The sequence below is a fragment of the Sturnira hondurensis genome, unplaced genomic scaffold, assembly GCF_014824575.4.
Source record: "Sturnira hondurensis isolate 20B ecotype Veracruz unplaced genomic scaffold, ASM1482457v3 Scaffold0003801, whole genome shotgun sequence".
Taxonomy (NCBI): Eukaryota; Metazoa; Chordata; class Mammalia; order Chiroptera; family Phyllostomidae; genus Sturnira; species Sturnira hondurensis.
In genome coordinates, this window is record NW_028076432.1 from 3,895,396 (window position 1) to 3,921,934 (window position 26,539).

General features: G+C 36.7%; 1 protein-coding gene across 2 annotated transcripts; it reads left to right on the forward strand.

Annotated features, from left to right (window-relative positions):
* Nucleotides 1-281: 281 nt before the first annotated feature.
* Nucleotides 282-24,366, forward strand: PCF11 (PCF11 cleavage and polyadenylation factor subunit). Of its 2 annotated transcripts, none has more exons than XM_037042832.1 (16): nucleotides 282-1,353; nucleotides 4,971-5,096; nucleotides 7,130-7,318; nucleotides 7,661-7,855; nucleotides 8,985-10,099; nucleotides 10,505-10,685; nucleotides 10,790-11,273; nucleotides 11,816-13,374; nucleotides 14,451-14,550; nucleotides 17,231-17,350; nucleotides 17,885-17,990; nucleotides 20,491-20,674; nucleotides 21,187-21,342; nucleotides 21,778-21,870; nucleotides 22,364-22,399; nucleotides 23,280-24,366. In XM_037042832.1, the coding sequence occupies exons 1-16, from the start codon at nucleotides 1,162-1,164 to the stop codon at nucleotides 23,493-23,495; spliced, it is 5,052 nt and encodes a 1,683-aa protein (XP_036898727.1). In that variant the 5' UTR covers nucleotides 282-1,161; the 3' UTR covers nucleotides 23,496-24,366. The 2 variants fall into 2 exon arrangements, with proteins under 2 accessions (XP_036898727.1, XP_036898728.1); XM_037042833.1 differs by having other exon boundaries at nucleotides 286-1,353; nucleotides 10,790-10,880.
* Nucleotides 24,367-26,539: the final 2,173 nt, after the last annotated feature.

The window sequence follows — 26,539 nt, forward strand, 5'->3', positions numbered from 1 at the left end:
GTGCCCCAAATAGCGTACGCTAATGCTGTTCTGAAGTGTCTAAGATTGACAGAGAGGAGCTATCACAATCGGGGCTGGGCGTGGCTGTTTTCAAAAATACAATCCAGAGGTCTGAGTGGGCTTCCCAAAGATCTCCTAATTTCTAGGGAAGAGCCTTTCACACACACAACCTCTCAAATAAAGACATTTTTCCTACGGATTCAAGTCAAGAAAGCCAGTGTTTTTATTGGTGGACGTAGGAAGCGTGCTGGAGTTCACCCTCCAGCGACGTCTCCCGAGGTTATGGATAAATCCGCCGTTTTTCTCTTTTCAGTTCCGGGAGAAACAGTAGGTTTCAGCAGCTGACGCTCCCAGGATCTCGGCGGCACCTGAGACTCGAGTGGCGAAAGGAATGGGGAGGGCCTAAAGCCTCCGCTCCCTCGGGCTCCCCTAACCCCGGCCGCCAAGGGAGGCGGGAAGAAGGGTGATTGACGGAGTCGATCAGTGGCTAGGGGATTGCAAAGGGAGGGACCGAGACAACGACGGCTGAGCTTTCCCGTCAAACAGGTTGGGCTGGGCCTCGAGAACAGCCTCCGTCAGGCCTACTGCCCTCCCTGAATGGGTTGTTATGGTAACAAACGACCGAACAGTCCCTTACGAACGAGCCAATAAGAAGAGCCGTCTTTTTCCACCATATCTTCGAGCCTTAGGTGTTGCGAAAGCACGGGTAGGGGCGCGGAGGAGACGCTGCCCAGACGTTCTGCGGTGCAGCCGGAGGAGGGGTTTATGACGTTACCGGGAGAGCCAATCACATCTGTTTTTGTCCAACGGCCCCGCCCTGTTACCGCACATTTCCCCTCCCCTAGCTCATTTCGCACGACGCAGCGGTTGGGAACACAGACATTTTCGGAGCTGGAGCCGCCAGTGCCGGCGCCATTTTGTGTTTGGAGAAAGCGGCCTCTGTGGCGACCAGAAGTGGACGGAGATCACCCGTGAGAGGGCGGCGTTTCATACCCGAGGTCCCCTTTGTGTCGTCCCCTAACCCCCCCTCCGCGGTCAGCATGTGGTGAAGCCGGAGCCGCGAGAGACCCGGGGAGAGGAAGAGGAGTCGGAAGGGAGGCGGGGTATCGAGAGCGGCTTCAGCTTCAGCTGCGGCGGATCTCGGAGGGGGGCCGCGGCGCAATGTCAGAGCAGACGCCGGCCGAGGCCGGTACTGCGGGGGCCCGGGAGGACGCCTGTCGGGATTATCAGTCATCACTCGAAGACCTGACCTTCAATAGCAAACCGCACATCAATATGCTGACCATTCTAGCCGAGGAGAACCTGCCCTTCGCCAAGGAGATCGTCTCTCTCATCGAGGCCCAAACCGCCAAGGTTTTTATACACCCCGCAGCCTCCTATTCTTCTAATACTCCCTGATTTTAGTGTCAGCCTCATCCCAGGTCTCGCTTCTATCCGAAGGGGGACAGAGTTCTTCCTCTCCAACCCTCCCCCCAACTCTGGCTCGGTCTTTGGCCCAGGCTTCGAGCGTGGGCCTCTCGGGGGGAGGGAGTGGGGAGGATAAAGGGTGGAGTCCCGCTTCCGCTTACCAACTCCCTATTTAGGCCACCGCATTGTACATCCCGACACACGCTTTGACTAGAGCCCTTTGGGGAGGGGGAGACTTAAAGGCAGTTTGTGTTGTGGGGAACTAAGAGTTAAAACCATTTTAAGCCCCTGGGAAGGTGGGGAGTGGTCCTTCTCCCACATCCCCCCAGTATTCTTTTGGGTAATTGCTCTGTGGGTTGGAAGGAGGTGAAGGGGGACCTGGGAGCGAGCTGTTGGTGGGTGGGAATAGGGAATTGGCCCCGAGTGGAGCAGCCGCTTGTTAGGAGCCCAACATGGCGCCTGAAAAGCACATGATGCAAAAGGGAAGAGAGAAGAATCCATTCCCTGCCAGCCAGGCAGCTGCTCACACCCGTCAGCCCCATTTTGGGGTGGGGGCGGCTAGATACAACTTTCATTCTCCTATCGGAGTGCTTTATTTGTCCCCCAAAATGGGAAATTGGGTGTGAGGGTGGGGTATGGGTGGGGGGAGGAGATCTTATCCAGCCTGTAGGTGGAGAACTGGCCCATTGGGTAACAAGTACTTGTAGTTTTTTTGAAAAGTTCAGTCCCTCCTCTTCCTTCTCTCTTTTTTCCTCCCTCCCCTGATAGTGAAGACGTGCTTTTCTTCACCCCTTGACAGAAGTGGTCCTCTGCCACCCTGTATTTCCCTGTAGTCTTCCTCTTATGTGGATTCATGTGGGAGTGATATGTCACTTAAGTTACTGTTAACTTGGTTATCATAATGAATTTTAATAGCTTCCCAGCACAACGTTTTCTTTTTCAAGCTTGTACTTACGGTTTAGTTTTTTCTAGTTGTTAGTGATTGAAATTATCAGGATGAGCCTCCTTTTAGCAGAGTGAACCCCTTTTAAAAGGCCACTTTAACAACAACCACCAATATATTGTTTAGAGGCGGTTTCTGTCTAGTGTAAACTTGAGTGGTCTGACTAATAAATGGTTTTGAAATGTGTGACTGGTATTATAAAATTTGTGAATAAAACATATAAAATATGTATTTGTCTTTTTTTATTTACCTTTGTAAGGTGTAGAATCTGCTTCCAAGACTTATTTTTATCTACGTGGTTGTGTGTTTTAAACAGTCTTTAAGTGACTTGGGTTCATTCTTTAGGTTCCATCCACTCTTGGGTAAATCCGTTCACAAGATACACGGTTTCAGGTGGTTTTTTCATACTTTAATTTAAAAGAGGACAAATTTTTTTTTAAGGGCCCAACAAGTTTGTCATGCTCAGTCTGACAGCTAAAATACAAGCCTTCATTCTCCTTTTCCTGTGAATGTCTGTGAAACAGCTGTTTTTTTTAAAGTATGAGATTTAAAAAGGAAGCATTCCTCATACTCAACATCTTTTTTATTGATAATCACAAACATGTTGGACATGAAAACTTAGGTTTTGCCTCCTTGAAGGCTTAACTTGACATTGAATGCCTTTAAAAAAAAAAGAAACCATTTACGCTTAAAAAAATAACATTGATTTTTAAAATCTAAAAAATCTACCTAGTTTTGGGGGGTGGGGATTACTAATATTCCACAGAGCCTAATGTTTAGTAGTGCAGATTGTCACTCAAAAGTTTTTGGTTTTTTTTTTTTTTTTTTGCTGGGTTATGGACCCAGAAGATCTTCGAGAAGTGAAAAGTAAATGCTGAATATAGTGATCACATTAAAACTTGTGTTTGTCTGTGGATACACAGTGGTGAAAATAGGTGGACTATTTGCTGATAAAAGCTGAAATTTTTTGGCACACGTTTCCTGGTTATTTTTGTAAAGCCAGATTGAGGAAAAGATGTAAAAGTCACTTTGGGGAAATACCTTAACCAGGGTTGGGGTTGAGGGTGAGGGGAGGGATTTTCTGTCATTTGGTAGCAAACTGGCTTGGTTTTGTGTTTCTGGAGGTGAATGTTTGTGTCCTTATTCTCTAGCATCTCAGCATTACTAAACTTAAGGATTCACACCTAAATTGTCTCCACGAGGCAGTAGTTGCAGAAAAAATGTTACATACAGGATTCACTTGTGCAATAAAAAACTAGCCTACTGAACAGATACTGGCTTTGTAGAAAGCCTGTTGTTTTCATAAATAACACAATGACTAAAATGGTATAAAACATGACATAAGATAAAGACACAGCAACAAAGCATTTGACATGTTGATTCTTAATTTACCCATGTGCCGTGGCCTTGTGAAACCCTTTTGTTTGATAGTATTGCAAAAGAAAATTTTAATACAAGGTTTTTCAAAAGTTTCCTTAGCCACCTTTGGTTGTAGTAAAGATGATCAGAAATGAGCACTCTTCTACACACTTGTATGGGCAATTGGTTTTGTGAAATGATGGACTGTGTACTGCAGAACTGTGAGTCTACCCTAGCTACAGGTAGCTATGGGTGTTGTTCAGAGTTAAGATTCCTATACACATGGGATGGGTAAATGGGGGAGATTTTTTTTTTAAAATCATGGTTGCTCCAGTGGAGTTGGATTTAACACTTAGTGTATGTGGTGTGTCTTAATGCTGCTCAGCAAGTCTGTGAACCTGCTGATGCTCTCTGGAAACTTGCTGTGCCTTCTAAAAGCCAGTGATGGGTAGGCATTGCAATTGAACTGGGGCAACGTTTGTTTGCTTTGGAAAGGGCCACCTGTATCCGCATCACCACACTGGCTCTGCACAAATTTAGAACCTCTGGTTTGTGCGTGCCAGAGGGAAATATTTCGACGGAGAGTCCATGCTGTGTGAAGAAAATCTTCAGGACAAATCCTGCCTTCCAGAGTCAAGTTCAACCTGATTTACATGACTCAGCGGCTGCTCCACCCAGTTTTTCTTGTATCAGTAATAACTTGCACCTTCCTGCAAGTTTAAAGGTGTTTTTTTTACCATTAACTTCATGTGTGAAGAATACTTAACTTCTTTGTACATTGGATTATAGATAAGTAATCCTAATGACTTTACAGGTAACAAAAGCTTCATAGACTTTAACATATAAAATATACTTATGGAAATTAGGGTTTCTGCCAGAAGTCTGAAAACTTCATTGAGTAGGTACACCATTCTAAGTTAATGTGGGTCACAAAGCTTATACTTGGATTGCAGAAAACAGCCCCCTTTATTTTTGGTCACTTAAAATGGGTCTTTACCATATGAACCTGAAACTCCACTGAGCATTAAATGAGCTTACTAGAGATTAAGGTTTTTCCTAATGGCGATTTTGAGCTTATTTTGTGTGCTCAACTAAAGATCACTGTAAGAGATGAGTGATTAAACACAAATGTTTCATAAACGTTAATATTTAAAATTACCAACAAAAAGAGGTCTGTATTATAGGTTTAAAAACTCACTTTTAAAAGTACTTTTTTGGTGACAATTCATTATACTAAACTTCTCAGTTTCTTTTTATTCAGGCTCCTTCCTCAGAGAAGCTTCCTGTTATGTACCTTATGGATTCTATCGTGAAAAACGTTGGACGAGAGTATCTCACTGCCTTTACTAAAAATCTAGTTGCAACATTTATTTGTGTGTTTGAAAAGGTATATATTGCATTTAGAAACATTTGAATTTTTAAAAAATGTGTTCCTGATTAAATAAATATTTGCCTTTGTGTTGGGTTTTCTTGGGTGGTAAAATGTTTTCTTCTCTTGGACATGCTAAAGTTAGTGTTTTGTGTTAGATATTTAATGCAGATTCTAGGGGTTTTACATTACCCATTTAAGACTGGACTGCTTTTAGGTGGGCGAGAAGATATGAAACTATCAAAGAGTATTTCAAATTCCATTATTTACATTCTTGGTGTGTGTTAGGGTGTTGGCTATTTCTATCTGGAAAAAAAGTGTAATCCACCAGTGTCTTTCTACCTATTATCGATGCCTTAAATTTATGTGATTTTTTTTTCCTGGAAATGTTTTGTTACTTTTTTCAAGTATGTTTTATATTAATGCTCTAGGCATATGTGAATAGTGGGCTTGTTAATTGCCTTAGGTTATATATTGGAAATAATTTTATTCCCTTAGTGTTCAAAGAAAGGCTTATTTTTTTTCTATAGGCAGAGGTGGAACATTCCTTTGATAATGTTGTATCTGGTAGTTTGGTAAATACAGGCATTATGTTGAGGAGGACCAGAGACTTGCTGAAGTAAGTCAGGCTTTATCTTTCACACGTAGTAGAAGGGCATTTATAAGATACTAAGGTTTAGAGACTGTTTCCTAACAAAAAATTGGTAGTTCTTATATTTTAGATGTATTTGTGTTTAAAGAGAACCTATAGTGGTTAGACTTGGAGAATTTGGATTATTTTGAAAGAACTCTTCAGTATCAGATTTTACTTGTTTGTTAGAACAGAAAATGTAGTTGTTGCTTGAGTAGTTTTTCCCTTTAAGTTCTGAGAGAAAAGAAATACTGCTAAGCATATGCAGAAGAAATTTGGAAAACTATTTCAGATTGTGTTAAGGAGATTATTAAAGTATAACCTTTGCTAAATACTTCTTACCTTAGCCTGTAGCCTTAAGGAAGAGGTTCACTTCTCTTTGTAGAACTTGGAGAGCTAAACCAGCCTCTGGGTTTCAGTTTTAGTATGTTCAAATTCATTCTGGTGTTTGGTAGAATATCTTTACTGAATCTAACTAGGCCTTAACACTATAGCTGATGAACATGACCTTGTGGTAAATGCAATTATTGAAGATATAGGTATAGTCAAGGCTTTATTATTCTAAAGTTAAATACCTAATTCAGTTTTCCTAAGTACTAGGTTTCTCTGATGGCTAATTTTGAAAACATTGTTACGCCCACCATAAGCATGAGTAGTTAAGTTATATAACACTAAAGCTAATGCTAATCAGTGGATAAGATTTTGAATTTTAATAATTAAGGTGCCTTCCACACCACAAATATCTTGTTTTGGGGAGAAACCATATTGTATTGCAGAAGGTTGATTAGTGAGAGAGTTTTTTCTTAATTTTAACCACATACTACCATGTAAATCAAGAAATTTAAGCCTTGCTCAGGTAAATTGTTTCCTAGTTTTATGTTTTTGTTCAAAGTAAGAATAACATTAGGAATGCTATTATCAAACCTTATAATTTGGAAACATTTGGTACTTTTTTTTTTTTCAATGGGTCCCTCCTATTTGGTGACAAGCAAGTTCAAGAAAGTCTATTAGTAATTTGTTCATTTGTCTGACTTTGCCACACCTGCATTCTGGCCAGAAGGTACTTGGAGGTTTTTCTTTTGAAGCATGTGAGCATCTGCGGTCTGTATCTTCTTTGTCTCAGTAATCTCAAAGCCAAACTTGTGGAATTGCACTCTTGAAAGTACAAAGACTTGCCTAGTGGTTTGCTTTCAGGAAGGCTAGATGATATGACTTTAATTTTTCTATTTTTTTTTGAGGGAGAAATTTACATTTACAAACCAAATATATCTTAAATAAAGTTTTACTGTTGCATATATTCATGAATGAGCAGTATGAATGCTATATGTGAAGTACAACAGGGATTGATTTAGCCTTATACTTAATATTTAAAACATTCTATAGTAACTTAACAAGCCATAGAATTGTTCTGTTGTTTTAGGTGGATGAAAATACTAGAAAAAGTTTATTTAAGTTACGTTCCACATGGGATGAAATATTCCCATTGAAGAAACTTTATGCCCTGGATGTCAGAGTCAATTCGTTAGATCCTGCTTGGCCTATTAAACCTCTGCCCCCCAATGTGAATACATCTAGCATCCATGTGAATCCTAAATTTTTAAATAAATCGGTAAGTTTTACGTAAATGGTATATAACTAATACTTCTGTCAGGTTTTGACTTTTCTAAAATTTCTTGCCTGGAATAACAAGAATATTCTGTTCTGAAACAATGTAATTTTTTCCCCTTCAGGTTCACAGTGTATTTAAAAATACATTCTTGTTAGGTGTTAACATAGTATGCTTATTTTGATTTTAAATTCCTGAACAGTTTTCTTTGTTCTTTTAAACATGATTGGCTATTTGAAGTTATAAAGGGTATTTATTAGAGATGAGCTGGTAATTTTTAGATTCCTCTTAAGTTCCTTTTTAGTTGTGATGCATAGTTTTTTAAATAATAATTTTCTCTTATAGCCTGAAGAGCCTTCAACACCTGGCACAGTGGTCAGTTCCCCTAGCATCTCCACTCCTCCAATGGTACCTGATATACAAAAGAATCTTACCCAAGAGCAACTAATAAGGCAACAGTTACTGGCAAAACAAAAACAGTTATTAGAACTTCAGCAGAAAAAGCTGGAGCTTGAACTAGAGCAAGCTAAAGCACAACTGGTAAGTAGAGGAAATTTTCACTTTAAGTATTTTAAACATGTCTTTTGATAGAGAAGTAGTTATTTTGTATTTGAATTTTATTAACATTGCTTTTATTAATAGTGTGTTTTCCCTCTTATTTCACAAATTATGGTGATTTTGTTAGGGGAAATTTTCATATCCTTATAAAACTCACTTGAATATAAACTAAACTACTTTCTTTGAAGTACCTTATTTTTAAAATTTTTTAATTTATTGACTTAGAGGTAGGGGGACAGTGAGAGAGAGAGAGACATTGATTCGTCGTCCCACTTTTTTATGCATTCATTGCTTGATTCTTGTATGTGCCCTGACCTGGGCAACCTTGGTGTATTGGGATGACACTCTAACCAACTGAGGTGCCCAGCCAGGGTCCTCAAATATTTTTTACTGGATTGCTATCTTCTATGACAACACCTTAGTTTTGTTAACAATTATGTCACGTTGAGTTAATATCAGACCATTATGGTAGGAATTGGTGAATACCTACCATAGGTTGTGGTGAATGTTTTTACAGTTTTGAATCTTTTATGAGCTTTTTAAAATCTGCTTCATGAGCAGAAATCAGGTTCCTAGAAGCCATCAAAGAAAAGCCATCATAAAATGGCTAGTTCAGGAAGTCCATAAGTAGTCTAGGAAGACTGTATGTTTATATGCACCAATCACCTTATACTAAGTTGTTTTACTTGGCACTTATTTAAGAGTGAGGAATTTTATAAGTTTATTATCAGTGCCACTTTGGAGGAACTGAATTTTATAACAGTTCAGCTGGGATAATTGGCTCTTGTGAATCTGGAGGGCAGTGATTTATTTAGCAGTGTCTTAGTATCAGTCTGGCTCAGAATTCTGAATAATTGGGAAGTGGATATTTTTTCCAGTCTACCTAGAGATTACACTATAAAACCTCAAAGTAAAGTACTAGTAAGAAGTAAGAGGCCATGTAAATACATGAATTTTCTCTTTTCACTTTAATCTCCATTTAAACATTAGAAGTATACAATGTAAAAACAATGAATAAATGGATGTATTGAATAAGCATATTCCTTATTATTCTTGATAAATAATATGCACGTTTTACAGTATTAACATGAACATTTTCTTTGTATTTCAGGCAGTTTCTCTTAGTGTTCAGCAGGAGACATCCAGCTTAGGTCCTGGGTCTGCACCATCCAAACTACATGTTTCACAAATTCCTCCTATGGCGGTTAAAACTCCCCATCAGGTTCCTATGCAGCCTGAGAAAAGTCGTCCAGGTCCATCCTTACAAATTCAGGACTTGAAAGGAACGAACCGGGATCCCCGTCTTAATAGGATGAGTCAACATTCTTCTCATGGAAAAGATCAAAGTCACAGAAAAGAATTCCTGATGAACCCATTAAGCCAATCTGATATTAAGACAAGTAAAACTATACCCTCTGAAAAACTGAATTCATCCAAACAAGAAAAAAGTAAATCAGGTGAAAAAACCAAGAAAGAACTTGACCAATTAGATTCTAAATCTAAATCTAAATCTAAATCACCATCGCCTTTGAAAAACAAATTATCCCACATAAAAGACTTGAAAAATCAAGAATCTGAGTGCCCAAGGGTGTCTGATATGAGCAAGAGAGATCCAAGATTAAAGAAACACCTTCAGGATAAGACTGATAGCAAAGATGATGATACAAAAGACAAGAGAAAAACTACAGAAAAAAAGGATAAAGATGAGCATATGAAATCATCTGAACACAGACTGGTTGGAAGTAGAAATAAAATTGTTAATGGCATTGTACAAAAACAGGATACAATAACAGACGAATCAGAAAAACAGGGAACAAAACCAGGGAGATCAAGTACTAGAAAGCGATCAAGATCGCGATCACCCAAGTCTCGGTCACCAATTATACATTCTCCTAAGAGAAGAGACAGGCGGTCACCCAAACGAAGGCAGAGGAGTATGTCTCCAACCTTGACACCCAAACCTGGAAAGATTCGCCAGTCAGGCTGTAAGCAGTCACATATGGAAGAATTTATGCCACCGTCCAGGGAAGAAAGAAACGCTAAGAGAAGTACTAAACAGGATGTTCGAGATCCAAGACGAATGAAAAAGACTGAAGAGGACCGACCACAAGAAACTGCAAATCAGCATTCTACAAAATCAGGCACTGAACCAAAAGAGAATGTAGAAAACTGGCAAAGTTCCAAGTCTACCAAAAGATGGAAATCTGGTTGGGAAGAAAATAAAAGGTAGGATGTTCACATTTTTAATCAAGTAGAATAATATGTACATTTTAAAATACAGTGCTAACTTAAAAATTGGATAATGTTCACTGGATGCTAAAATTAGTGCTTTATTTTTCCATTTAATTCTTAACCCCCATTATAGGTTAAATACCATTATCATTCCTATTTTACAGATAAGGAAAGTGAAGTTTAGAAAGGTTAATCTACCAAAGGCCGCACATCTAGGACAAGGAAGAGATAGAATTTATATCTGATTTTCCTGACTTCAGATCTTGTACTTCTAATCATTTAATTAACTTTTATGATGACTTATATTCACTTTAACCAGATCCTTTGAAAAGGATTAAGTATGGTCCTGAGTATTAAGAAAAGTTTATGAAGTAACATAACTGCTTTTCTGGTTTTCAGCATACAGCAGGGTGATGAACATAGTAAATCTCCTCATCTAAGACATAGGGAAAGCTGGTCAAGCACTAAAGGAATCTTGTCACCTCGAGCCCCAAAGCAGCAGCATCGATTAAGTGTAGATGCCAATCTTCAGATTCCTAAAGAGTTAACTCTTGCAAGCAAAAGAGAATTACTTCAAAAGGTAGTTATCATGATCCCATGTAATCATTATTCCCTTTGTCTAAGTATTTTTGTAAGTACTGTTTATATTTAAAATACTTGGTTTCCTTTTATTACCCCATGCAGACGAGTGAACGTTTAGCATCTGGTGAAATTACACAGGATGAGTTCCTTCTTGTTGTGCATCAAATTCGACAGCTATTTCAGTATCAAGAAGGTAAACATAGATGCAATGTACGCGATAGTCCTACAGAAGAAAATAAAGGTGGATTAAAAAAGAAACCTCTCTTATCTGATGCTGAATTAACCTACTATGAACATAAAGCAAAACTGAAAAGGACACAGGTTCAGCATTCATTTCCAAGACTTGATCTCTTAGATCCTGATATTTTTGACTACCCTTTGACTGATGCCTTGTTGTCTGGAATAGAATGTGAGCCATCCAAAAGTAAACATGCAAGTAGGAATAGTGGAGCACAGTTTGACAGAAAAGAACAATTTAGTGAAAGAGCAAGACGTCTTTCTCCTATTTCTGGGAGTCGTACTTATGCTGAGAATCTTTCACCCCATGAGGGCCGGAGAAGACATGACGAGCAAGTCTCTGCTAAAGGTAGAAAGTTAAATCAGATTATGCCTATTGAATCACACAGCAGTGAAGGGATAATAAACAAGCTAAGTGGGGATGGATTTTTTGTGACTGTTCAGACTACCTTTTTCTGTTTTGATTTGTTTTTTTTCCCCCTCAGAGAAGGGAAGAGAGTTAATATTTAAAAAAACAAGTCTGTGTCAGGTACTTTAATAGGCTCTTTATATATGTAATCTTAAATTGATCCTCACAATAACCCAAAGAAAATATATATTACCCCATTTTACAGATAGGAAATAAGACCAGAGAGGTTAAATAACTTGGTCTCAAAATTAAATAATTAGTAAGTTGACAGAATGGGGATTTTTTTTTTTTTTTACCAAGGTGTGTCTGACTCTGGAGGGCATCTGTTTACCTGTTGCTTGGTGCTGTCTTTTTTTCCTCCCTTCTAAGTGAGATAGTTATGGATATTTTTGAATAAACATTTACATGAATATAGGAAGTCTATAAGATAATTTTATATAAATTCAGATTCAGGGAAAATAATATTTTTTTCTTTTTAAAAGGTGTACGAGAAGAGCAGAGATCACCATTCAATGATCGTTTTCCACTTAAGCGACCTAGATATGACGATTCAGATAAACCATTTGTAGATAGCCCAGCATCACGATTTGCCGGCCTTGATACAAATCAGCGACTTACAGCTTTAGCTGAAGACAGACCATTATTTGATGGACCTAGTAGGCCATCAGTAACCAGAGATGGCCCAACCAAGATGATGTTTGAAGGACCTAATAAATTAAGCCCTAGAATTGATGGACCTCCTACACCAGGTTCTCTTCGATTTGATGGGTCACCTGGACAGATGGGGGGAGGTGGCCCTTTGAGATTTGAAGGACCACAGAGTCAGCTAGGAGGTGGGTGTCCTTTGAGATTTGAAGGTCCTCCAGGACCAGTAGGGACGCCTTTGCGGTTTGAGGGGCCAATTGGTCAAGCAGGTGGAGGTGGTTTTCGGTTTGAAGGTTCCCCTGGTCTGAGATTTGAGGGATCTGCAGGTAGTCTAAGATTTGAAGGACCAGGGGGCCAGCCTGTGGGTGGTCTCAGGTTTGAGGGACACCGGGGTCAACCTGTGGGTGGTCTAAGGTTTGAGGGACCTCATGGTCAGCCAGTGGGTGGGCTTAGATTTGATAATCCCCGAGGTCAGCCTATAGGTGGACTTAGATTTGAGGGGGGTCATGGTCCGTCAGGACCTGCAATTAGATTTGATGGACCTCACGGTCAGCCAGCAGGTGGGATCAGATTTGAGGGCCCTTTGCTACAACAGGGAGTTGGGATGAGGTTTGATGGCCCCCATGGTCAGTCAGTAGGTGGTCTGAGGTTTGAAGGACAACATAATCAACTTGGTGGGAACCTTAGGTTTGAGGGTCCACATGGTCAACCAGGAGTGGGGATCAGGTTTGAGGGACCTTTAGTCCAACAAGGAGGTGGAATGAGGTTTGAGGGTCCTGTGCCAGGAGGTGGCCTGAGAATTGAAGGGCCTCTGGGTCAAGGTGGTCCAAGATTTGATGGTTGTCATGCTTTAAGGTTTGATGGGCAGCCAGGTCAGCCATCACTCTTACCAAGATTTGATGGACTACATGGTCAACCAGGTCCTAGATTTGAAAGGACTGGTCAGCCAGGCCCACAGAGATTTGATGGACCACCTGGACAGCAGGTTCAACCAAGATTTGATGGTGTGCCTCAAAGATTTGATGGTCCACAACACCAGCAGGCATCAAGGTTTGATATTCCCCTTGGTCTTCAAGGCGCACGATTTGACAATCATCCTTCACAAAGGCTTGAATCAGTTTCTTTCAACCAGACTGGTCCATATAACGATCCACCTGGCAGTGCTTTTAATGCCCCGTCCCAAGGACTGCAGTTCCAAAGACATGAACAGATATTTGATTCACCCCAAGGACCAAATTTTAATGGACCACATGGCCCTGGAAACCAGAGTTTCTCCAATCCTCTTAACAGAGCTTCTGGACACTATTTTGATGAAAAACTTCAGAGTTCTCAATTTGGAAATTTTGGCAATTTACCTGCTCCAATAACTGTAGGAAATATTCAGGGATCTCAACAGGTAAGTCTTTTTTGCAGTTACTGCAAAATTATGTTTTGGGGCGATGACAATTTTTAATGTTTCTAGAGTTTGAGAAAGGTTTTTAGGACATAGTTTATTCTATAGATTGGAATATTTTTAATGTATTTCAAAACCCCACATACTTACTAGGGAAGTGAGAAGAAAGTCTTGGGGCTGAAATTTGCAATTTCAAACCAAAATTGATTTTCACTCCTTCAGTATCTAGGAGAAATCTACCCCCCACCCCCACCTATCGCTTCCCCTCTCTCTCACCCACACTTAAAAAAAAAATCTTTAAGTAGACTTTATATTTTAGAGGAGCTTTAGGTTCACAGTAAAATTCTGCTGTGAGGTACAGATATTTGCTATATACCTCTTGCCTTCACACATGTGGATCTTCCCCATTATGGTTTTTTGTTCTTTATTATGTATACATACCACTGAAAGTTCACATGGATACTGAACAAGGTTTATGAATGGATATTTGTTTACATACCAGCAACATTTAGAAGTCTTACCTCACTCTGGAGTATAAGTACAGTATTTGTATGCCTATACAGTACTTTTTTCATGACTATTTTACTTTGCAACATTCCCTTGATGTCTTTTACAATCTACTTTGTAACCCAAAGTATAATGGCCAAGCAAGATGATCATAAAGTTCAGATTGCTAATTAAAACAAACCTTGGATACAGATCACATCTCTGGATGTTGGTTCTATTTATAAGAGAAAGCACCAGCAAGGTAAAGTGATTTGTGTAAGGTTACACAGCTAGTTGGTGGCTATCTTTGTGTTTGTATGTGATGTCTCAAAGTGATATCTTAAATTTTTAAAAGAGGCTTCACATCCATTCTCAGTTCTTTATAATTTTATAAGACAGATTCAGGAGGGTATTATTGTTCATTTTTGTAGAAAGTCTAGAGTTGAAGGGACCCATTGGGTTATATTTGTAAATCTTTATTATCATAGAAACCAAGCCTCATGATATCTGTGACTATTTTTATGTGATAAGGATGTTAAAATTTTACTTAAAATATGGAAAGGATGTTCTTAAAACTATGGTTTCTCTTAAAGGTTCTGACTGGTGTTGCTCAAGCAGTACCGTTTGGCCAAGGACAACAATTTTTACCGGTTCATCCACAAAATCTTGGAGCATTTGTTCAGAATCCTTCAGGTATGTACTTTCTGAACTTTGTGTTTTTCAAAAGACAAATAACTATTGTCTTTTTGAGTAGTTACCGTATCAATTTTAAAAAATTACAATGTTGAGAGGGCATATGTGATTTCGAGAACTATAATCTGGCTGGAATGTTTTGTTTTTCTTCTGGGTTTACATTGTTGATGTGTGTTTACATACTGATTCTGTTTACAACTAGAGATGGTTCATCAGGACTAACAATCCATTAAAAATAAGAGGAATGAAGCCTATTGGGTACAAGCTGGAAAGTGGGATAGGAGTGTAATACTTGTCCTGAAGTGAAATAAATGACAAATCTCAGGAATCTCAATTATTTGATATTTTGAGTTTTTGTTTTGTGTGTATGTGTGTGATAATCCAATAACCATTAAGTACATTGCCTTATAAAGTTGACCTGTTCATATGTTTTTTATGGGCATTCAAATAACAATTATACCCAACATGTTAAAAGAGTAGAAAAAACTTTTGTTATTCCCTAGCTAGCTCCCCTGATGAGTGCCTCTGTTACTGTGTGGTGAAGTGTAACGATATAGTTGTGACTACAGTATTGGATGCAAGGGCTTTAAAAATGAATTTTAGTTTTAATATGTGAAAAATAGGAAGTGTAAATTTTGGTAGTTTATAAAATAACTGCAAAGTTAATGTATTGAAAACTTGCCCACCAAGTCATAGTGATACTTGCTTTATTTTTGAATCCTCAGAAACATATTCCATCCAGTATTGGCAGTATTCAGTTTACAAATTTAGGGAGTGGTCTAAAACTTCTGACGTAGCTAGGAAAGTCCTAGCCAAGTTCTAGTTTTATGCACTAGATCTTAAACTGTGTGATCATAAGAAATTTATTCAATTAATTTGAAAGCTTTTCGTTTTTAATTTCTAGGTTGACCGTCAGGGTTAGTTAGTTTTTTTAAAATAAGATTTTATTTATTTTTAGACAGGGGTAGGGAGAAAGGAAGACAGGGAGAGAAACATCATTGTGTGGTTGCTTCTTGTGNTTTTTTTCTTTTGCCACCCCCCCCCCCCCCCCCCGCCCGAGGGCCTGGCTCACAACCCAGGCACGTGCCCTGACTGGGAATCGAACCTGTGACCATTTGGTTCACAGGCCAGTGCTCATTCCACTGTACTACACTACCCAGGGTGGGTTAATTAATATTTTTAATGTGTGTGGGGTTGGGGTTTTTTGGGATTTTTTTGTTTTGTTTTGTTTTTTGGTGTCATTGTCATGAAAGAGACAGAATTTGGAATCTAAAGTCATAAGACCAGGCTTAGAATCTCCACTCTGCTATTTCATGGATGGGCAGGATATAAGCAAATATCCTCTTTGGGTTTGTTTCTTCCTCCATAGACAGAATTTGATAAAAGTTATATATATAAGATAATCAAATGAGATTGTATATGCAAAGTACTTTGTAACTTGTAAAGTGCTATGTTAATGTACTTTTCTTAAAAGTTCAGAATTTCATGTGCATTTGGTGCACTTTTTTTTTTTTTTTTTAACAAATAGTGTATAGAATGGCAGGCACCTCAGTGCATTATAATTACTAATTCATTTAGTTCTCATGACAACCTTAGATAGGAACAATTAATGTTACTACCCTTTTACAGGTAAAGGAAACTGGGGCACATATAAGCAATGTGATCATGTCACACAACTAGAATGTGAGATTTGGAATCCCAAGGAGTCCAGTTCTATAGTTCATGATTTTGACTACTGAACTTGGCCATCTGCAGACATGTGAATGGCTGGTTACCACTCTAAGACATAGATAGCTAATGCTAATGAAATGTAAATGTTAAACTAGTATGTGAAATGCTGTTGTTATTGACTATCAGGGTTGATTTATTTCATTTCAGCAGACATTAATTAAGCCTATTGTGTCCAAGCATTGTGCTAAATGTGAAGAGTATGCAGTGGTTAGGAGCAGGTATTATGTATTTTGTGGATGCAAATTGAATTTCTTCTCACAAAGAGGAATTTTTAGTAATTCACAACTTTTTCTATAGGTGTAGTGAGATACATGATAGTGACATACAAAGACATTAAAATGTTTTTATAGTTGAGTGAAAGGATCATAATGAGATCAGTGCTTAACAATATATGTAATTGGATTGATTCCCCATCAGCGAGCTTAAGGAGAAGATTGTTATCCTTTTGTCATTTATTTAAATTATTGAAGCTGTAATAAGCCTCACACCTGTTTAACAAGAGCCTGAGCTGCTTTGCAAGGGTAATAATTCAGCAAAGGGCAGAGGGTGGGTATTCTCTGAGTCACATGGCTCGTCTTCCTGCATTAGTTTCCCTGGGTAGTGTGGCGGGGGGAGAAGCACTTCCACTTAGGCTCTGGGTATTTTTTCCCCCTGGTATGGTTAGAAGATGAGGATTAGAAAATTAGATAGTTGGAAATAAAGGTGGTGTGTGTTGCATTGCGTGGAAGGGAGTATGAGTATAAAGTATCAGTGTTTTAGTATTTGTCCTAGAATATATTAAGATAAAAAGTTCATTTTAGGAGCTTTTTAGATAATTTATAGTCATCCTTAAGAAGAGTGTGTAAAATTTATTGTTTGATAGACATCTTGAAGAAAACTTTGAAAATGTTAGTATAATTTATACCTTTAAGTTCTAGTTTCATTTGAAGAGTGTTATTTTTCTTTAAAGGAGCCCTACCTAAGGCATATCCTGATAATCATCTCAGTCAGGTGGATGTAAATGAATTATTTTCAAAACTGCTTAAAACAGGAATTCTCAAATTGTCCCAGCCTGATTCAGCTACAACACGTAAGTATGTTTCCATACTTCATCTACACAAAGCTCCATTAAATTACAAAGATACATGTATGATACAATGTTAAGTTATGATGAAACTTCTTACTTCCAATAATTGAATTCTTAGGTATACTCTTTATTTTTTGAAAATATCCTCTAATAGAATTGGTTTATAATAATTGGTTTATAATAATTCTTTCTAAGTTTTCTAAGGTGGAATTATTTTTGTAATGGACATTGTTTTAATTGACTAACATTCCTGATGCAGATAATGTGCAGACTTTTTACTAGTTATTTTATATTAGTTTTTAGAAATGATTTGAATATCAGTGAACTAGTTTTGTGAAATTGATTTTTAAAGATCTAATATTATTTATCAAAATGAAGAACTGTATTAGGTTTCTTGGCCAGTAAATAAATATAAGATTACAAACACTAAATAGACAAGATGGGCTTCTCTATTGCTTATAACACTGTAGTATTCCTTTATAAATAATAAATGGAGACTGGTATTGAGAAATTGGTATATATTTTTGTCAATTAAAGAAGTAAATGAAGTTGCTGCTCAGCCTTCCACTGAAGAGGAGGAAGATCAAAATGAAGATCAAGATGTTCCAGATCTTACCAATTTTACAATTGAAGAATTGAAACAGTATGTAATCTAATTTTCTTCCTAATTTTCTAAGATAAAAAGGACAGTGACTTTACCTAATAGTGGACAATATTATTAATGCTATTAATTTTTACCCCTCTAACTGTTTTTAAAATTTAGGGAGCCTGTTTTCTTTTCATTTTTTTTTATGTTGTAAACTATACATAACATAAACTTTAGGAAACCTGTTTAAATCTTCTTTTAAAATATGTCTGCTACACAAATTAGGCCTGAAGGCTATCCCAAAGGTCTGTTTTTTTCATATCGGTGCTTGGAACAACAAATATAGGGAGTTTAAATCTTAGGTATTGATGATCACTCATTTTCCTTTTCATTTTCATCTTCCCTTAATCCTCATTATTTTCTCTTTATTGATATTCTTACACTTTCATGATAAAGAAAATTAGATTTTTGTAGTCTCGTCTTTCAAAAAAATTTTTAAAAAGATGATTTCCATTTTATAAGTAATGCATGTTCATTGTGGACAATAGAAAGTACAAATGAAATCAAGAAAATAAAATTACCTACAATTCTCACTTTGATAATAGTGTTAACCTTTGTCCCATATCGTTTCATAAATTTTTATTGCCTATATTATAAAAAATATCTAAAGTTTCTTTATGGATTCATTATATGTTTATGAGGACTTGATTTTAGAATAGCTAATGTTTTCCACTTTTAAAGTCAGTATTTCTTTAACAAGTTTTTTAAAAATATATTTTTTTGATTATGCCATTATAGTTGTCCTATTCCCCCTTCACTCCCCTCCACCCTGCATACCCCTCCCCCACCATTCCCCCCCCTTTCATTCATGTCTATGTGTCACAAGTTCTTTAGATTCTATATTTCCCATAGTATTCCCGCCCTCCCCCGTCTATTTTCTGCCTACCGTCTGTGCTACGTATTCTCTGTACCTTCTCCCCCCTTCTCCTCTTCCCACTCCCCTGTTGCTAACCCTCCATGTGATCTCCATTTCTCTGTTCCTGCTCCCGATCTAGCTGTCCTCTTAGTTTGCTTTTTGTTTTAGGTGTGGTTGTTAATAACTGTGAGTTTGCTGTCCTTTCACTGTTCATATTTATTATCTTCTTTTTCTTGGATAAGTCCCTTTAGCATTTTATATAATAAGGGCACACTTACACATACTTAAAGTTTTGTAATGAAAGGCTTATAATAAATAATAAAAGATGGCATCCCTTTTTCCTAGAACTACTCTTTACCCAGAGGCAACCATTTTTTTAACTCTTTTTTTTCTATGGTTCCTAGCATTTACTTTTGTATTTTTAAACATACATGGTGGTGCAAAAAGAGGTTTACAGTTGTCATTACGTGAAACACCAAGAGTTTATTCTTGTATTATTATTTGTTAGTTACAGTACTATTTTCCATATGAACAACTGTAAACCTGCCTTTGCCTAACCCTGTATTTTTCTGATACATCACATTTCTTGATTTATTGTATTTAGAAATCTTGACTTTTTTAAAAAAGATACTTATTTTTAGAGAGATGAAAAGGAAGGGAGAAAGTGAGGGAGAGAGACATCAATGTGTGGCTGCCTTTCATGCTCCCCTACTGGGGACCTGGCCCTCAACCCAGGCATGTGCCCTAACTGGGAATCGAACTGGTGACCCTTTGGTTTGCACGCCGGCACTCAATCCATTGAGCCACACCAGCTAGAGCAATATCTTGACTTTTTGGATGTGAAGGTTTAGCTATCTCCTTTACTGTTCTGTCAACTTTCTCCCATATAGTATATAACCCATTTTTTCATTAAATCATTCAATATTAATTTAACTAAATCTTTTATTTGCTGGTATACAAAGTACTAGTGTACTGTCATTTGCTTTCTTCTACTATTTAAAAAATTGTTTGGAGTTTCTAACTGCCATGCTTGTGGATTTGCCTGGTCTTTATACAATTCCAAGTAAAGAGCCCAGAATTTTAAAAAATGATTTCTTGACTTGTTCCCCATTAATCTTCTAATTTTTCTTTTTGGTAATCCGTGCAATTATTATTTCTTTGTACCTCTTTCAGTATTCTTTAAATCAGGGTAGAGTGGTTGAGTTATTGAAAACCTCAAAGATCTGGAGAGGTGAAATCTGATTATTCTGCCATATCCGCCTGCTGTGTCCACCCTGATACTGACACTAGTCTAAGAGCAGGCCAGCTTTGCTTTAGTAGTTAGTGCTGGTCCTTCTGTTTTTAGCCCAAAGGAAATAAGTAGCTGGGCCAGGTTTGTTAATAATAGGATAGACTGCATACGTGCCAAAATTCACCAAAGTTAAGGAAAAGGAGGGTCACTAATATACATTAGACAATAATAATATTGATATTTGGGTATTACCAGCTAGCTCTTGGCTGAAATATTATTTCATCACATAATAATGGCTTCACCATTATTAAAATACAGAAAACTAAAATATTTGTAACTGCCTTTTTTAAAGTTCGTTCTTTAAGCCAAGTTATATCAAAGCTAAAGATTATTTCTCTTTTTTGAAATAGACGTTATGATAGTGTTATAAATCGACTGTACACTGGTATTCAGTGTTACTCTTGTGGAATGAGATTTACAACATCACAGACAGATGTATATGCAGATCACTTGGACTGGCATTATCGGCAAAATAGAACTGAAAAAGACGTTAGCAGAAAAGTCACTCATAGACGTTGGTACTACAGTTTAACAGTACGTAACTCATATGTCTCTGAATTGTCTTTTACCCTTTAAATTTTATTACCTTAAAAGTATGTTAGTTTAAATAATTGCTGAGATCTAACTTCTGAATTTTTTAAATATTTGACCCCTAGTATATAAGAGTTTTTTAAAAATAAATTAAAACAGTATGTATTTGCTTTTTCTTGACTTTAGAGTAGGATACAGATTTTTTGTAGGTCTAAAATTCCAAGTTGCTGTGACTGATTTTTAAAAAATATTATGCTATATTATACTAATGTTTATCATGTTTAAATTAGTAGTTATAAATGTAGAGGTAATGGAAACTTAATATTAAGGTCTTAATTGTAATTAGTTGCCTTATGTTGTCTATTAGTTATGGGCCTCAAAAGAGAAGGCATAATTATCAGTAATATTAAAATATATTGTGAAGACTGTACCCTTACCTTTAAATAACATATTAAAGATACTCAGCTAAGTTTAGGAACAATGAAAATATTCTTCTTAAATCAACTTCTTTTAAGGACTGGATAGAATTTGAGGAAATAGCTGATCTGGAAGAACGTGCAAAGAGCCAGTTTTTTGAAAAGGTGCATGAAGAAGTTGTGCTCAAAACTCAGGAAGCTGCTAAGGAAAAGGAGTTCCAGAGTGTACCTGCAGGGCCAGCTGGAGCAGTTGAGGTAAGAAAGGAATGCTAAATATTCTACCTCTGGTCATGTCGCTTATTTTAAGTAAATGATCATAAATACATCACTTTATTTACATCCTTCTTTCAATGATTTTATTTCTTCATTTGATCTTAGCCAGAAGGCCAAAAAGCAATTTTTTTGTTTTTAAAGATTTCTTGGAAGCTTTTCTCATCAGTAGTACTCTATGATCAGGGTTTGGGTTTTATAACCACTGTAGTTATTATATCAGTGAACAATAGCAGTGAAATGTTACCTATTTTTGCATGGAAGGATGCAAAATTCTTAGAACTTATTTTGTATCAGTATTACATAGGGAACATTGTTTAAACTTTTCAGAAAACTCAAGTTCCTTCCTCATTTAATGTCTATATGTTTTTACTTAATGTATCCTATTAGTAAATTTCATTTTACATGATTCTATTTTAGAGTTGTGAAATCTGTCAAGAACAATTTGAACAATACTGGGATGAAGAAGAGGAGGAATGGCATTTAAAAAACGCTATTAGAGTCGATGGAAAGGTAATTTTGTTTTTTGATAAATAGTTTTAAGATTTGCTTTTGTTTTTTGTAGGGGTAGGTCACCACCACTTTGACAGAAGTACTGTCAGTTTTAATACAAAAGGTTTTTCTGTTTGAGTTGGAAGGGATCTTAGCAATCATCTGGTTCTGTATTCATTTTATGTAAGAGGTTGCGTAACAGGCTAATGATAAACACAGGACTAGGTCTTATCAATTTAGTCTTTCTGCGTAACCAGTTTTGATTCTAAATTTTTTTCACCATCAAAACTGTTAATGTCTCAAAACCTACCATGTTACCTACTTAAATGTAGCAAGCTAAGTTTAAAGAGAAATCAGGATGAAAAATCTTTTATCCATATTTGTGAGCAAATGTTTTTTGTTTCCTTTTCAAAGATAGTTATCTTTCCTGGTTTAATTTAGAAAAGATCTTATTAGAATAGCCATTTGAAATGAATATACATGTGAATACCTACTGTTTTTCTTTTTGCTTCAGATTTATCATCCATCATGTTATGAAGATTATCAAAATGTAAGTTCTTTTTGGTTACTGTTCTTATTTACATTAATAAATTTTATTTTTTGTGTCAGAGCGATGTTAATTTTGAAATATTGAGCTGATTTTGTGTTTTGATACAGCATTTTGGTTCATTAAATATTGGTGCTAGATAGAATTGATGTAAATTTTGAAATTTCTGCATTATTCCTTGCATTCCATTCACTTCAATATTGATGATGTTTTTTACTACAGCACTAGACATAGAGAAATGTGAGGGAAACTGAAAGAGAAGGATCATGATGGGAATAGGTTTCTAGAGTTGTGGGTAGCATTTACTGCTTTTTTTCTTACATACTTCACTCAGCCATGTAATATAGGGAATAATTTTTAAATGATCACACATGAAATCTGAAAAAGGTATCAGTGTGTTTCTCTTAGAAATTCAAATTTTTTTTTGTAGAGTGACCACTTTTTAAAAACAATGTGGAACACATTGCCTTTCAAAGAATGTTTGTTCCACGAGTTCAAGAGGCAGTTTGGTAGATATATGTAGGTTATCAAAAGACTAGACTTCTTAGGATGTTTTGCGGTTTGTGGAGCTTTTAGAAATCCTCTGAGTGTTTAGAATTAGGAGTCAGAAAAATCCTGACCCAGGATTTGTAGGGGTTACCATCTGTGTGGGGTTAACTATAGAAGCATATCTAATCAACCTCTTTTGGCCTTTTATTGGTTGTTGCTTTTCTTAGCTCATTGCTGACTACATGTTAAATGCTTAACAGTCTGCCTTTATGGCATGTTTTGTAGGGAAGCAAGCATGTTTGTTTCTTTGTCCATATGAGGGTCTTGTAGAACTGTCATTTAATGAGATACATTTGAGCTTTAATCAGTACTTATAGGACTTTTCATTTTGTAGACATCTTCATTTGATTGTACACCATCACCCAGCAAGACACCAGTTGAAAATCCTTTGAACATTATGTTGAACATTGTCAAAAATGAATTGCAGGAACCCTCTGAAAGCCCCAAAGTTAAGGAAGAACAAATCGATACCCCACCAGCTTGTACAGAGGAAAGCATAGCAACACCCACTGAAATTAAAACAGAAAATGATACAGTTGAGTCAGTTTAAAATAAAATGAGAAAGGTATGTTTTTCTTTTTTAAAAAAGCTGCTGTTGGATCTAGAAGGTGAAGAATTTATGTATATATAGTCATATCTATATAAATTGTGTAGCTGAGGCAGGGCCTTCAGCTATCACTTGGTTATTAAATACATTTTAGTATTTGCATTTCCTACTGCCTGCACAGTTTCAGGTGCTTGTTGTGTGAAAGTTCTGTAGATGTGTGCAAATTTAACAAAATGAAATTGTATGTGTAAAAATGTACGATTTTCACATGTGAAACTGTAAATTATAAATAAAAAATATTTTTGCTATCCATGGAGTGTAATATTTATGCACACCATCAAATAAAGACAGTGTTTCTGTACTTTTTACTGGGTGAAAATAAAAAAAAGCAACCTCAACATAAGATTTTTTCCTGACAGCTCCCATGATTAAGGAGGCAAAGTCCTGAGTTAGTTTTATTCTTCAAAAGGGGATTGTGAGAGAGCACTGCAGGATTTTTCTCAAATAGAAAAGCCAGATTTGAAATATTTTAAAAAACAAAATAGGACATATTTGCATTTATATATATATATCCAACTTTAGAGAACCATCCAGATGTCCATTTTTGAAGAGCATCTAATGAAGCAACTTTTATTCTTGAACTTGGACACCGATGCCATCAAACAATTAACAAATAAGTTTAAGTACTAAAGATGATTTTTTTTAAATGACACTTAAAATTTGTCATAATTTAATGCAGTGAACATACTTCTATTTTAAGTTACGGGGGATCTGTAAGAATGTTCATTTGAAACATGGTTAACTTTTATATCCTTTGTTGGTTTTGACTGAACTAGATGAATACCATGTTAATATCTCATACATGTAATAAATAGGATGAAGAAACTCTGTTTGTGTCTCTTTATTTCTTGGTTTCAGATTGTGACTTCTTTCATTCATCAGCTTTAAAACATGAAGTGACACTTAACAAGCCAGGCACTCAGAGATGCAACATTAATCTTTTCTGCCATCTTTTGGAGGAGCTAGCTATATATAACAATGAAAATCATAGTGTGTTGAATACTGTTAGGCATTGACAGACATTTTACATATATTTTCTCTGGTGCTTAAAAATAATTCTACATTGTAAATGATACAACTTAGAAAGTTGTAGAACTAGAATATGAACTTGACTCTACAATTTAAAAAAAGTACCCTAAGGTAGATGTTACGATAGAAATAAGCACGCCAAACTACCGGAAGATAGCTAAGTTTTGGGAGATAACTGGGACTGGAGTCCACATTGGTAGGAAGGGTATCTATGGAGAATTGACAGCAAATGTAAACCATGTGTTTTCAAAAATTCATTTTCATATGGTTAAAACCCACTAACTTGGAACAGATTACGTACCCTTGGTCATGTAAGGAGTTTGTATTACACTGATGATCATGGCAGCCACTTATTCAAAATTTCTATTTTAAACAAGTAATATCCTAACTGTATCTTGGCTTTTTTTAATAGAAACAAGTGAATAAAGTTTTAAAGAGATTTTCAAATGCTATAGAGAGGTCTAGTAAAAATAAATGGTTAAGTGTCTACTGTTACTTGAGTTACAAACACCATGTGATAGTTGAACTTTTGAATATATGTGAACAGTCATGGAAGAAATGCTGGAATCTGAATCCAAAAATGTAGTTTTCTGCTATGACTTTCTGAGGAAGCCATCAGTTTTTACCAAATGTTTAAAAGTATGTGACAAGACACTGAAACCTACTAATACCTGTATAGAGGAAGGTGCCTGGGGAACAAACATTTAGATTTATAGGAAGGTGAGAGAACACTACTTAAGTAGTGAGTAATAGGTGACAAAATAAGTAAACCTTAAAAAATTTAACTAAAGAGATTTGTGGTTAGAATGAGATGAATTGGAGACGTTAGCATGCCAAGTTAGCTTACTGAAGTCAGGTTCAAAAGAGACATGACTTGTCCACTTGGAGCTGGAAAGACTCCATAGCACTAGAGGATTTGGAGGGACGGTACTGAAATGACCACAGATATTGGACCACCTGGAATTAAGAATTCAATTCCTAGTTTTCCTTTGAGGTAGGGGGCTAGATGTCAGGTAGTGATTTAGATGTCCCTTCCCCTGCACCCCTCACCTGTGCAAAATTTAACCAGGGCTGTGCACTAGAATGACAGTGAATGTTAAGAACAGATTCCTTATCTTGAGTTGTTTAGTAGATTATCATTCAGAAACAACTCATAAGGTGCTCCATAGTTACACTTGAAACTAGTAAGTTAACATTAATAAAGTTCCCTACTTCATTCTAATGAACAGCTAAATCTCACTGAGTGACTTAGAAATCAGACATTTAACTTGAGCCACAAAAGATGGAACAACAATAGCCAACACATAGCACTGGGAACTAGAAACGGTAATCTGTATTGCAAAGTGTAGCAAGGAAAACTAGAAACTTTATGGAAGGTGGAATGTTATCATTTGAAATGAATTTGTGAGAATAAATAAAAGGAATGGTGTTAACTACAAATTTCATTATACCCTTTACATTGTCAACATAACTTACCTACTTAAAACTTTCATGTTCTAGAAAACACTACACAATAACCTGTTACTCATCTAAAAACAAAGTAAGCTTTAGGGAGAAAAATAAAACTAAGATTCTCATACAACAGCTTACACTAAAAGAGAATTTTAGATTCTATTTTCCTGGCTTTCTTTACAACTTTACTGCCCAAAAATACTCTGAAAGGTTGAAAAATATTCAGGAAAATATTAAGAAGGCATTTAACCACGCCCACAAGTGAAAAGATTAAGTTAAAAAGGTAATCTGGAGGTAGAGATGGAAAACCAGCCTATTGTCAAGGCCTGACCTTCTGTAGCTGAAACTTTTCTCCTAATCTTATAAAGCGTCAGATCCCTGAAGTAACGGACACTTCATTGGGCAGGCAGGAAAGAGCAAAAAGCCAAAAAGCACCAGTGGTGTCCCTTAGGATTTGCAGGTTTGCAACAAAAGGAAAGCATGAATGCAGACAGGCAGCAAGGAGT